Raw genomic sequence first — 13,388 nt, 5'->3', positions numbered from 1 at the left:
GAAAATAATAAAGCCAAATAAATAGTCTACTACTTCTGGCACAGAGAACACCAGTACCTACACAAACAGCTGACTGCCAAAAGCAAACAATGATAAATCAACGGATATATCTAATGAATTGGAATAAAGGCTATTTTTATCGAGGACACATTTCAAACAAATGGCGAAAATTAGGAAGTACAAAGGAAAATCTATGCATAAAGGAGCTCATCTAAGGCCAAAATTCAGCACTACTGGATGGACAGCGTTGCCACACGTTTCATTTGAATATTTTATTTCATATTTACCACTGTAAAACATATTTAACACTTAATGTTAAACAAATAGGAGAATGGTTGAATTAGCATTATTTAGAGACCCCCCAAAGTTGTACTTTTGTTGCATTTAGGGGAGCTAACATCTCATTCAGGGGAGCTGAGCCCTCCCCCCACGCCGGCTCCACTGTAATTCACACCATGCTATTGAGTTATGTTGACAGAGATTTGAATAATGTCTTCTTTTTGGTCATATAGAAAGGTTAATTCCTAAGAATAGCTACATGTTGTATCTATTTACTGTTTATATGTTCTAGGGTTAGAATAATATCGAAGGAATTCAAGAACACAATATGTAGTTTAGGGTGGTAAAAAAAATCAAAGAATACCAAAATGTATAATGTATTCACTTGATTAAAGTATAATTTTTTTGTCTTCATAGAGTGCACTGCATTTCAGTTCAGAAAAATAAATGCACTCATCAGCTGGCATGGAGACCAATTTGATCAGTCTGTCCAAAGCCACACACATAAAATCACACTGCTTCATCTATAAAAACAGTGACAGCTATGGAAATCTGCCCAAATATATTACAGGTTAATATACAAATATATACAGGTACATTCAATAAATAGAATATGAAACATTCTTGGGATGTATTATGGCTATTATGTAGGGCTGCCAACCCATGTTTGCAAAGTCTCACATAAGTTATACATTTAGTGTAGCATTTTGTTTGACCTTTTAAAAGAAAATGGCATGTTTTAGAGGGCATGCTTGACCAATAGGGTTAAGGTCATTGTTTCCACATGATTTTTGACCTATAAAGGAAGTAATAGAAGTATTAAGGACATACTAACTTCTGCTTGTGACCTCTATTCTTCAGAAGTCCAGTGACCAATTAAAGAATGATCTAAACATAACAATCCAGTTTAACTAGTTGATGAATGATCAAATTGACTGACAGGGACTAACGCCCTTAAAGTGACCAGTGCCAAACACAATAACCAAATGCACACAAAGAACAAGCAGGGAATTAATCTACAATGATAACTCATATATATAATACTGATCGAAAAGCTATTTACACGGATCACTGCAATATTCAATTCAGTAGACAGTGTCACCATCTTTCGTCCCTGTGATGGTGGCAATTAGTGGTTTAGGCATGACAGCATTAGTGACATGATTATTATAGTGTGCATACTGAATGTGGCAAAAATATTTTATAAAAGTGGAATCTACGTCAATCTCTTTGATTCGGAAGTTTGAATCGGAACTACCTAGTATAGGGTTAGAAATTAATTGATTTGATATAGTAGGTATACATAAACACAGTTGAGATGAAGGATTAAAAAGATAATGTAGCAACGTTAGACCAAGTCAAAACCATAAAAAAGCAATTGTAACACTCTCCATGATGATGGTTAATAGAAGAAAAGTGATTGTGCTTGGGGGTGGAGATGAGATGACACAGGTTGGGAGGCAGAACATACAGTACAGGTCAGAGACTTAAATCCCCTATCTTCTCTCCAGCGTATTCTCCCAGGCTCCATCCAGCTCAGCTTTGGCTGTGTGGTTCAGTGTGAACTCTATTCAAGTGCTGCTTCATGCAATGTTCTTCTTGAAGAGGCTTCCCTGCATCTTGAGTCTGTGCATCCTGAAGATGAAGATAAATCAAAAGAAGAACATGAGAAAATAAGTTCTGAATCCCATCTTTGGTTTAATAGATTTTTCTATATTCAAATGACCAAAGTTTCAAAGTTTGCCAAATGTTCAGGTTTTCTTACATTTTCTCTTTCCGGCTCATGTTGTCCTCTTTTGACTTGACAAAGACTACGTCGTCTTTTCCTCTGACGAGGTAGGCAAACTCTCCATCTTTAGCGCTGAAGATCACCCTGGAGTCAGACAGTAAAGACTATCAATAAAACCCTCGACACCTTTAACGTATAACCCCAAAGACTGGCAATGTGAAAGGTGATGTGCTGTGTCAAAGGTATTCAAATACTGTCCACAGTACTGTTGGGTTTTGATTGATGAATGTAATTAATTGGCCTTAGAGTGAAACCAGCAATGCTGCTGACCTTGAGGCCCGTGAATTTGAATACCCCTTCTAAACTCAGCAAAAAAAGAAACGTCCTCTCACTGTCAACTCCGATCCTGTGCAGGTGTTGTTACACGTGGTCTGCCACTGCGAGGACGATCAGCTGTCCGTCCTGTCTCCCTGTAGTGCTGTCTTAGGCGTCTCACAGTACGGACATTGCAATTTATTGCCCTGGCCACATCTGCAGTCCTCATGCCTCCTTGCAGCATGCCTAAGGCACATTCACGCAGATGAGCAGGGACCCTGGGCATCTTTCTTTTGGTGTTTTTCAGAGTCAGTAGAAAGGCCTCTTTAGTGTCCTAAGTTTTCATAACTGTGACCTTAATTGCCTACCGTCTGTAAACTGTTAGTGTCTTAACGACCGTTCCACAGGTGCATGTTCATTAATTGTTTATGGTTCATTGACCAAGCACGGGAAACAGTGTTTAAACCCTTTACAATGAAGATCTGTGAAGTTATTTTGATTTTTACGAATTATCTTTGAAAGACAGGGTGCTGAAAAAGGGACGTTCTTTTTTTGCTGAGTTTACATACAGAAATGCAGCTCATCATTATTATCATGACTTACTTGGACTGAGTCTCCCCGGCCTTGACACGTATTTTGCGGATGTGGAAGTTTTTGTTGCCCCAAATGTCAGACCAGCTGAAATAGGCATCTTTCTCCCAGCGCAGCTTGACCATAAGCAACTCCCCGACATCCACGTCGGTGGTCAGCAGGAATGACACAGTGCTGTTGGTGTTCAGAAAGGGCCTGAGGGGTCACACACAGGTCAAAGGTGAGTGGATCAGTTCACCTTCTGTACTGTATATAGTACCCAGCTGAGGTGGGGTGGCGAGGTGACATTTCTAGGGTTCATTATGAGCTACAATGTCAGTGTTTTATATTTGTACGTTTGGTTTAGATATTATATCAAGCATTTCTGGACAAAGTATTGCACAAAATGTTTTTGTATTTCCTATAATTTCCTTATTTTATTATTTTCTTTCATATCAGACTATACGTACATGGTGTAAGGAATATCTGTCTTCTCATCATGGGTTCCGTACAGAGAGATTTTCATGGGCTGCTCAGTGTAGGCCAGTTTCTCACTGCTGAAGAAATGCACCTTCACTTGGTAATGGAAAACTGTGGAAAGAATGACAGAGACCTTAATTTAGAACCATGCCACATACAGACGAGTGTCACAGAGAAGGTTTTGCCCTCTGAAACCCTGAGTATGTTTTTTCCTATGGAAACACCTGCAGTCTGCCCAGTTAAGAAACATTCTCCGACAGTTTGAAGTGTTTGGGGCATGTGGACATAATCCCATCACTGACGCCCACAGTTTGAGCTAAAGATCCCTGCTCACACACTATTGTAGTACCTCAGTGCTTAAGACCTGTCTTTACATAACCATATTATCGATCCACATACTGCCTTTGTGTGACTAAGGGAAAGAAAATACAGTGTTTAGCTTCAGATTAAGTTGTCCGACCTTCCACTCCTTCCACTGTAAAACCAAGTGTTTAGGATCTGAACACATTACTAAACACTTTTCTGTAACACTTTTTAAATACATCGAGGCATTTAGAATATCAAATGAAAATGTGTCACAGTGTTTAGACTGTAAACACCAGAACATGTTTATTCGCTGTAACACTTTTAAAAAACATGAACATGTTTATTCAGCACAAGGCGTCTAGGTTTTAAACACTAAACACTGGGGGTGTTGTTTTAACACTGTAGGGTGTAAAGCCGTATTTGCATATTTCACAGCATGCCTTTCGAGTGAATGTGAGGGATACCCACCCATGTCTGTGTTTGTTAGTAACAGAGACATGGTTGTTGTATTCAATAACTTCTATTCCTGAAGCCTTCATCAAGTGATTGCCTAAGTGAATGTGTTTCAATTAAAAGAAAACCCTTTATGACCACATTTGATACACTTCATAAGGCCTTTAGTTAAAATCCTGGCTCATGGGCCCCATCAGACCTGCAAGTCACCGTACTCTGGTTTGTGAAGTGATTAGTAATTCCTATCAGAATCCAGCCAGAGGGAGGATATCCAACAATTTGAATATTTTATCACCCACAACCTGCACTCAGAATGTCTGCTATGGTGAAGAACTTAACAATCAAGACTACCCAAACCATCTAAACTGGAACAACCATCTCAGTAACGCGTGCAATAAGTCCAACCCCTTGGAGATTGGATTAGTTTAGAAACATTTCAGTTATTTATATTTGTATAGAATAAGATCAATAAGGCCTCTCGAGTGGCGCCGCGGTCTAAGGAACTGCATCGCAGTGCTTGAGGCGTCACTACAAACCCGTATTCGATCCCGGGCTGTGTCACAACCGGCCGTGACCGGGAGTCCCATAGGGCGGCGCGCAATTGGCCCAGCGTCGTCCAGGTTAGGGGAGGGTTTGGCCGGGGGGGCTTTACTTGGCTCATCTCGTTCTAGTGACTCCTTGTGGTGGGCCGGGCGCCTGCAGGCTGACTTCAGTCGTCAGTTGAACAGTGTTTCCTCCAACACATTGGTGCAGCTGGGTTAAGGGGGTGGGTGTTAAGGAGCGCGGTTTGGCGGGTCATGTTTTGTAGGACGCATGACTCGACCTTCGCCTCTCCCGAGCCCGTTGGGGAGTTGCAGCGATGAGACAAGATTGTAATTGGATCACAATTGTATATCACAAAACTGGGGAGAAAAAGGGGGTAAAAAAATAAAATAATAATAATAATAATAAGATCAATAAATTAATGTGTATGAGGAACCATAGATATTAAAACTGGAAAAGCTGACTATCTTGCATTCTAAATGCCTGTGTTTAAGATGAGAAGACTTATTGGAAAATCTAAATGCCTGATGTTTAAGTTTGAAACACTGACGTTTAGGTTATAAATGTGTCACATGCTTCATGGTTTTACAGTGTACTATGCAACTACAGAGATATTATTGTGTGCCTAGATTCAAAGCCAGTGCCAGAAGCATTTCCAATTGGCGTGAAAGCTTTCCTCTAACTTTCCACCGTAAGAATTCACGTGCAGTGGTTTCCAGTTACCAAACTACGCCCACTACTGAAATACTAATAGTCTCACTCTCATGTGACCTTAATGGCTTGTTTGTCCCTGACGCCACTACCTTATCAGATATGTCAGACTGTGCCAATCCTAGAGTAGTGGGGTGAGGAGGGTGGGAAATGGACGCAAGCTGGGCGGATGTTATAGAATCTTTTATGGATAGTGAGTCAGGTGACTGATAAGGGAGTGACTTGTGTAGACTACAGTAGTTGTTTGCTCAGGGGGGTACAGTACCAATACAGTATATGCACCGGTGGGGCCCGTTGTACTAATGTAACATGCATAGGATGGCAAAGAGACTCAGTATTAAGTTCTCAAGGCCAGCTCGGGCCAGCTCCTAGCCAACACTACCGGACCAATGCATTGAGGATTTGGCAATTAATGTACGTCAAGTAACTCTTAACTTGTGGAATTCTATTTTAGTGCCAGGAAATGGACCTTCTGTTGTGAAAAAGATTGATCAAATTGTTACTTTGTGTATGCATGCTTTCTCGTCTTAAGACAATTCCTCTCTCATCCTTACGTTTGAAGGGCATCATCTCGCGGGTCTTGAGGTACATTTTGGCGCTCCGAGGCAGGCGGACCTTGTTGACACCGTAGCCCACCTTGTTGCAGCGGTTCTTGCGGCAGTTGAGACACATTCCCTTCATGAAGGCCTCCTTGGAGCTGCAGCGGTAGGCCATGGTCTGATGTTCTGCTGCGTTCACAAGCGAGTCGATAAACAGGTGGATGGAGCGCTCATGGGAACATTTCACGAGCTGGTCCATATCTGCATAGGACAGGCGTAAAACAAGACCATTAGGACCATGAAGTCTGAAACACTGGCTGATTCTCTAATATACACCTGACTAACCGTGTGACTGTGTCTGTGAAATGTGCTTATTCTGGCATATGACGTATGGCTTTCAGTGTTATGGTTAGAAAACTGAAGACTTTGAAAACGCCACTTTTAATGGAGTCAAAGTACTTGTTGCAGATGTTAAAACTTCAAGAAACAATACTCATGAAGATTTACTACAGAATAATAACAGACTTTGATGTTACACTATGCTTTACTATATGTCAGACAGCAGAAATATGGAGAAGATAGAATAGTAGAAGGCATTCTACAGTACAGTGTCCAGTTACAGTACGTACTACGGATGCCGGTGGTGGCGATCATCATCATGGTGTTCTGCAGGTCACAGCCTGGCTGGAAGGTTCCTCCGTTGGGGTAGATGTCCACGTGGCCCACGGGTCTCTGGATGCCGATGCTGCGGTCTGGTGAGCCCCGGGTGTTGGTGTGCAGGACGTCCACGAATAGAGCATCATCAGGGGACAGGGTGCTCTGGGCATCAGCAAACTCAAAGGTCGGGCCGGCTGGGTCCAAACCTGGGAGCCGGATGGAGGGAGAGAGCGAGAGAAGGGGGAGGAAGAGAGAGAGGGGTAGAAGCAGAGACAGAGAGGGAAAAAGAGAAACGTTATAGATCAGTCACGGTCCTGGAGGTCCATACTGCACATGAGTCCATGCAGTCCTGGCCAAAGCCCACAATGTGCTCTTGTGATGATTTGATTGTGGTTTTCAATGGCCTGATCTGCTTCAGGGGTAAACAAGTTATTATTCTAAGCAGGTCAAAGAGATGTAATAGTTGGGTAAACTTTATGGAGACAAATGGGAGTACTATTGAGGCTAAATGCATTGAGATCGAACTTGCACATGTAGGCCTATGCATGTACAGTGAGGGAAAAAAGTATTTGATCCCCTGCTGATTTTGTACGTTTGCCCACTGACAAAGAAATGATCAGTCTATAATTTTAATGGTAGGTTTATTTGAACAGTGAGAGACAGAAGAACAACAAAAAAATCCAGCAAAACGCATGTCAAAAATGTTATAAATTAATTTGCATTTTAGTGAGGGAAATAAGTATTTGACCCCCTCTCAATCAGAAAGATTTCTGGCTCCCATGTGTCTTTTATACAGGTAACGAGCTGAGATTAGGAGCACACTCTTAAAGGGAGTGCTCCTAATCTCAGTTTGTTACCTGTATAAAAGACACCTGTTGACAGAAAAAATAAATAAATCAGATTCCAAACTCTACACCATGGCCAAGACCAAAGAGCTCTCCAAGGATGTCAGGGACAAGATTGTAGACCTACACAAGGCTGGAATGGGCTACAAGACCATCGCCAAGCAGCTTGGTGAGAAGGTGACAACAGTTGGTGCGATTATTTGCAAATGGAAGAAACACAAAAGACCTGTCAATCTCCCTCGGCCTGGGGCTCCATGCAAGATGTCACCTTGTGGAGTTGCAATGATCATGAGAACGGTGAGGAATCAGCCCAGAACTACACGGGAGGATCTTGTCAATGATCTCAAGGCAGCTGGGACCATAGTCACCAAGAAAACAATTGGTAACACACTACGCCGTGAAGGACTGAAATCCTGCAGCGCCCGCAAGGTCCCCCTTCTCAAGAAAGCACATATACAGGCCCGTCTGAAGTTTGCCAATGAACATCTGAATGATTCAGAGGAGAACTGAGTGAAACTGTTGTGGTCAGATGAGACCAAAATGGAGCTCTTTGGCATCAACTCAACTCGCAGTGTTTGGAGGAGGAGGAATGCTGCCTATGACCCCAAGAACACCATCCCCACCGTCAAACATGGAGGTGGAAACATTATGCTTTGGGGGTGTTTTTCTGCTAAGGGGACAGGACAACTTCACCGCATCAAAGGGACGATGGACAAGCAATGTACCGTCAAATCTTGGGTGAGAACCTCCTTCCCTCAGCAAGGGCATTGAAAATGGGTCGTGGATGGGTATTCCAGCATGACAATGACCCAAAACACACGGCCAAGGCAACAAAGGAGTGGCTCAAGAAGAAGCACATTAAGGTCCTGGAGTGGCCTAGCCAGTCTCCAGACCTTAATCCCATAGAAAATCTGTGGAGGGAGCTGAAGGTTCGAGTTGCCAAACGTCAGCCTCGAAACCTTAATGACTTGGAGAAGATCTGCAAAGAGGAGTGGGACAAAATCCCTCCTGAGTTGTGTGCAAACCTGGTGGCCAACTACAAGAAACTTCTGACCTCTGTGATTGCCAACAAGGGTTTTGCCACCAAGTACTATGTCATGTTTTGCAGAGGGGTCAAATACTTATTTCCCTCATTAAAATGCAAATCAATTTATAACATTTTTGACATGCGTTTTTCTGGATTTTGTTGTTGTTACTGTATGTATCCATGGTACATGCATCTACATTGTGACAGACTGATAGATAAACATTAAAACCTCTTCAGCTGAGAAAGTCTGTCTGCTCACCTGTGATCCTGCTGACTTTGTGGTTGGTGAGGAGACCAGCGATGCCGGCTACATGAGCACCCAGACTGTAGCCCAGCAGATGTATCTTCTCCCAGGGGTAGTCTAGCGTTTTCTGACAAGGGGGGAAAGCAAACATGGTTTTATTTATATTTTCCAGGGTGACTTGTGACTGTGTAAAGTATTGGCTGTAAAACTTGCTATGCCATTCCAACACCCTCTCAAGTATATTCTGTTCTGTCAGTTATACTGTACGCTTACACATGTAATAATTTCAGGCAGTTTATCATACCAATGTCTCCTAGCCCTTGTCTTTTTCTAGCAGAGGATATGCTTCACTAGCTCCACCTGCTGTTTCTATCAATAATGAGCTGTGTAATGAGTGGGAAATGTGGTCAACATGGCTGTAGAAAGCCTTTAGGTATCCTAAATCATAGCCAGGAGTAAAATACATCCACAGCATTGACTTCTAAACCATTGCATCATCACGAGTCACATATTGCATAATTCAAATAAATTTATGCATTGTCAACATGAAAGTCTGATCTCAAGTTAGAAATCAGGCCATTGTGTGAACCATGCTGAATTATTATTTTTGCCCATGCTACAGATGGCTATTTCTGTCCGTTAATACAGGACTAGTAATGGCCCAGTGCACTACTTTTGTAAAAAAACAAACAAAAAATATATAATATTACGTTTTTTTCTCTCGTTTTTTTCAGGGGGGTTTTCAGCACCCCTACTTCCTGTGGCTATGTTCCTATGTACCCAGTGTCCTTGAGCTCACTCACCTGCAGCCAATTTACAAACTTGGCCACGTCTTTGCCCACCAGCTTGGTGTTGGCTGCGGAGGTGAGGTAGTGCTGCTGGGCCCGGGTCAACCAGTCCACCACGATCACGTTGGCCTTGGGCTCCCTCTTGTACAGCGCTGTCACCAGCTTAGGGACCCAGCTCTCAAACAGCCCTGTGACCTGGACAAACACAGTTCTGGGGTCAGTGGCAGGCCTGACTCACTGTGGCCCTAGCCCTCATTCTCTACTCACAGCACTGATTGAAGACTAGCCAAGTGTCAGCACTTGTACACATAAATGATCACTACAACATTATGCCTAGGGACAGCGGGGGGCTTCTCATCATGCATCTAGTTATCAATGCTGAATTTATTTTTAGGATCAACATTGTGGAGTTATTTCCCTCATTATGCACAACAAGCCTAATTGAAATTATGGTCAACAACTTATGCTTTTGTGCCAATCATAATAAAGTGTGAAAGCTTTACCGTCCATCCATGAATGACCACGAACGTCTTATACCCAGGGTTGAATTCACACTCTGGGATGGTTAAGGGCTGGCCGGGAACGATGTAGCACAAGTCATCATCGGGTATCGCAGCAGTTCTCAAGGAGAACTTGGATACAATGTCGGTGTAGTCCTCAAGCCATTCAGTAGAGTTGCTGTTACCTGCACAGACACAGAGTGATGATGTTAAACTGGCTCAGTCAGTCATGATGTTACTCTACTAGTAGTGCATGATCTTGCATGTAAGCACTTTAAATCCTGTTATCAAGGCATACAGGTTACCATTATGCACAATGCAGGGGAGTCAAGAGTCTTTAGGTATCTACCTTATTCATGACACTATTGTTTACATTTAACAAGATAAAAATTGAAACCTAGTCTAGATGTCCTATTATTTATGACTTTTTCATAATCATGATTGTACAAGGAGGTCACTAGCATTTCAAACACTTTACCACAACCAAAATGTAACTTCTTATTTGCATGACAAATCAAATCCAGCATCTACAATTTGGTTACAAAGAAACCAATTGCTGTATTTTTCATTGCATCTTTCAAGTGGTGGTGGTAATTCAACTTTTTTTTAATCTTCAAACACTATCTATTTAGGAAGAAAGTAATTACAAACACACAATCTGCAGAATCTATCAGTTTATCAATTGGTGTAAACTAATCCAATTACCAGCGTGATAAAATATATCACAAAACGTTTTACTGGTCCAGTGTCGCCCTCTTTTGCATCTTTTGAAATTCTACCAACCAAACATTAATTTATGATTCCAAACATTGTAGTAATAACACTATGAGCCTTTTGAAATGAAGTATTTGTTTTGGATATCACAAACATACATAAATAGGCCACATTAAATATCGAATATAATGTCAATAATAATTATAATATATGTTAATATGCATTATGCAAATATGTGTAAACAAAGCGAAAAGTGTTATTATCCATAAATTCAAAATAGAACAAATAAACATTTCGTAATCAAAATATTGTTTTAATTGCACCCTAAACAAAATGCACTAGAGCAGTGGCGTCCATCTGAATGGAGGTTACTCTCGGTCACTTAATTATGCTGCCTCCCGTTGGCCCTAGTGTTTATTTTATGGGAGGAATTCAACATAGAGGCAAAGAATGTGTTTATTTAACCTATCTCTAACAAAGCCAAAGTCAGCTCTACAAACAGGTAGGAGAAATATCCCTTACTTACCAAAAAGTGTTTGTTCTGGTGTACTTGAAAAAGATACATAGATATTTGCCAGAATTATCCAAACGGTGACCAAAAAGGTATTTTCTTTTCCCATATTATTGTTGATCCAGAGGTTTCTCCGTCAAGTCCCGAATGAAAAGTTCCTTGTATGTTGGTTTAGGAGTAATAGATCCAATTGTATAGGTCAGTAGGACCACTGCTCTGGTCAAAAAGTAGATCTGATTTGTGATCAGAGTGAAGTTACTTATGAAGTCTGCCACAATTGCCCCTCCAAGTCGTCTTTATGAGTGGCTCATTTGAATAAACAAACCCCATTGGTCTGAAGTGAGTGGGCTGGGCTTGAACTGGTTCCCCAAACGCAAAATGGCCCAAAAAGCTCTCTCTGCCCTATCACCGGTGTGCTTCACATATGGAAATGTTAAAAGATTTGCTGTTTTAGCTTTCATTTGTAGTGATACTTTATGTGTTTATTCAATTCAGAATAATATTTTGTCTTGGTAAAAATATTTCACATGTTCACCAAACGATTTACTTGCTATTTAGAGTTTCAATGCTATAGTCTAATTCTTTAAAAAATAAAAACATATTCAAGTAATATATTTATATATATATATTTTTAAAACATTTATTCGAAATGGCCTTCTATGTAGGTGTCTGAGTTATGTAGTCTGTACATACCTCATGCTCCAGTTTTGGCTCTTGTGTGATTTACCATGCTGTATAACTGGAGCATTTCCTAAGACATGCGGCTTGACAAATGTAATTCGAAAACCAGTGTTAAGTAACAATACACATTTTCTATATTTAGGAATCTTAATATAGGCCTATGTCTATCCAAATATATCTATATCTCTCTCTCTCTCTCTCTCTCTCTCTCTCTATATATATATATATATATATATATATATATATATATATATATATAAAGCGAAAAGTGAAAGTTTATGCGTCATATTCTGCTAAATGCAGGGACACTATTGGTGCTGAAAGAACTATCCTATACAGGCTATCAATATTTATTCAATAAAATGTGTCGATTTAATTTTGAATCTACTTGCGAAATGTCAAACTTGTGGTATTATATACGTTTAAATCCGTTATGAAATATATTGTAGGCTAATAAACTCGAAAACATGTTGAATTGACATTCCTGGAAATAAAACGATGTACAGAATTAATCCGATTTGGCGTCTGACTCGATCTGTGGCATAATAGAACACTTCTTCAGACAACCCCAGTGACAACAATAGCCTACACTCTTGGCACTTGCCTATACTGAGAACGTCGTGGTGGACACTATTCCCACGAGGGAGAGGTGCAATGGGTGTGTTGAGTAAGCCCCTTATCTCATTGGTCGATCATTGCTGAACAATTACTTTCAGCTGAATTTGGAAATGACTTAGTTCGATTGACTCACAAATGATGCCACAAGACCATCTCCCAGTGTCTTGTGAGTGTGCCTGCATATACCAGGGTTCTCTGTTGAAATTCAGAAGGACATATTTTAATGCATGATGTTAACATCTGCAGGACTGAACTGCACAAAGCAGTCTCTTGGCATTCTCGAATATGAAACCAGATGTTTAAAACACAATTCATATAGTATGTTGGCAGCTAAACAGTTTTAAGGCTCTGTTAACTTTAATCTCTCTTGCAAGTAGTGCAAAATATTTTTTTAGATTGAAATTACACTGGTGGAGAGGGAGTGGTGTGGGTGTGAAATTAGTGTGACCATATGACTGGTTTTATGAACAGTGAGTATATCACTCACTCATGTCTTGATAGAGAGTGACGCATCCCAATGTCTTACTCTAACACATGGGCTTGTTTTTATGAAGACATTTTTTAAAATAATAATCTATGCACTCACTAACTGTAAGTCGCTCTTGATAATAGCGTCTGCTAAATTACTAAAATGTAAATGTAATGTAAATGTTTTCTCCTCCACATTTGTCTTGTACATCAGTCAAAACATATATTAACTTGAGGGTCAACATGACATAGCTTGATGAGAGTGCAATAACATGTACTGTTTGATTGAGGATAGAATATCATTGGTCCATAAGCATGATGCATATCCACATTTCTGACTAAGTAATGTGAATGTAAATAGCTTGTCCATTCCAAACATATATCTCACACTGCAGTAATACTTTTCCACT

General features: G+C 40.7%; 1 protein-coding gene across 1 annotated transcript; it reads right to left on the bottom strand.

Annotated features, from left to right (window-relative positions):
- Nucleotides 1-257: 257 nt before the first annotated feature.
- Nucleotides 258-11,500, bottom strand: LOC121533603 (lipoprotein lipase). The gene is made up of 10 exons (XM_041839692.2): nucleotides 11,227-11,500; nucleotides 9,990-10,171; nucleotides 9,502-9,681; nucleotides 8,714-8,825; nucleotides 6,555-6,788; nucleotides 5,941-6,186; nucleotides 3,364-3,484; nucleotides 2,927-3,109; nucleotides 2,045-2,152; nucleotides 258-1,914 (listed from the first exon to the last, which is right to left on the bottom strand). The coding sequence occupies exons 1-10, from the start codon at nucleotides 11,318-11,320 to the stop codon at nucleotides 1,863-1,865; spliced, it is 1,512 nt and encodes a 503-aa protein (XP_041695626.1). The 5' UTR covers nucleotides 11,321-11,500; the 3' UTR covers nucleotides 258-1,862.
- Nucleotides 11,501-13,388: the final 1,888 nt, after the last annotated feature.

Source organism: Coregonus clupeaformis, chromosome 20 (genome assembly GCF_020615455.1).
Source record: "Coregonus clupeaformis isolate EN_2021a chromosome 20, ASM2061545v1, whole genome shotgun sequence".
NCBI lineage: Eukaryota > Metazoa > Chordata > Actinopteri > Salmoniformes > Salmonidae > Coregonus > Coregonus clupeaformis.
This window is presented reverse-complemented; position numbering and strand designations above follow the sequence as displayed.

Coding starts and splice junctions, on each gene's coding strand:
- LOC121533603 (XM_041839692.2), bottom strand. CDS start 11,320: ATGGGAAAAGAAAATACCTTTTTGGTCACCGTTTGGATAATTCTGGCA. Junction 10,172..11,226: donor ACCAGAACAAACACTTTTTG/GTAAGTAAGGGA, acceptor GTGTCTGTGCAG/GTAACAGCAACTCTACTGAA. Junction 2,153..2,926: donor GCCGGGGAGACTCAGTCCAA/GTAAGTCATGAT, acceptor GTCTGACTCCAG/GGTGATCTTCAGCGCTAAAG.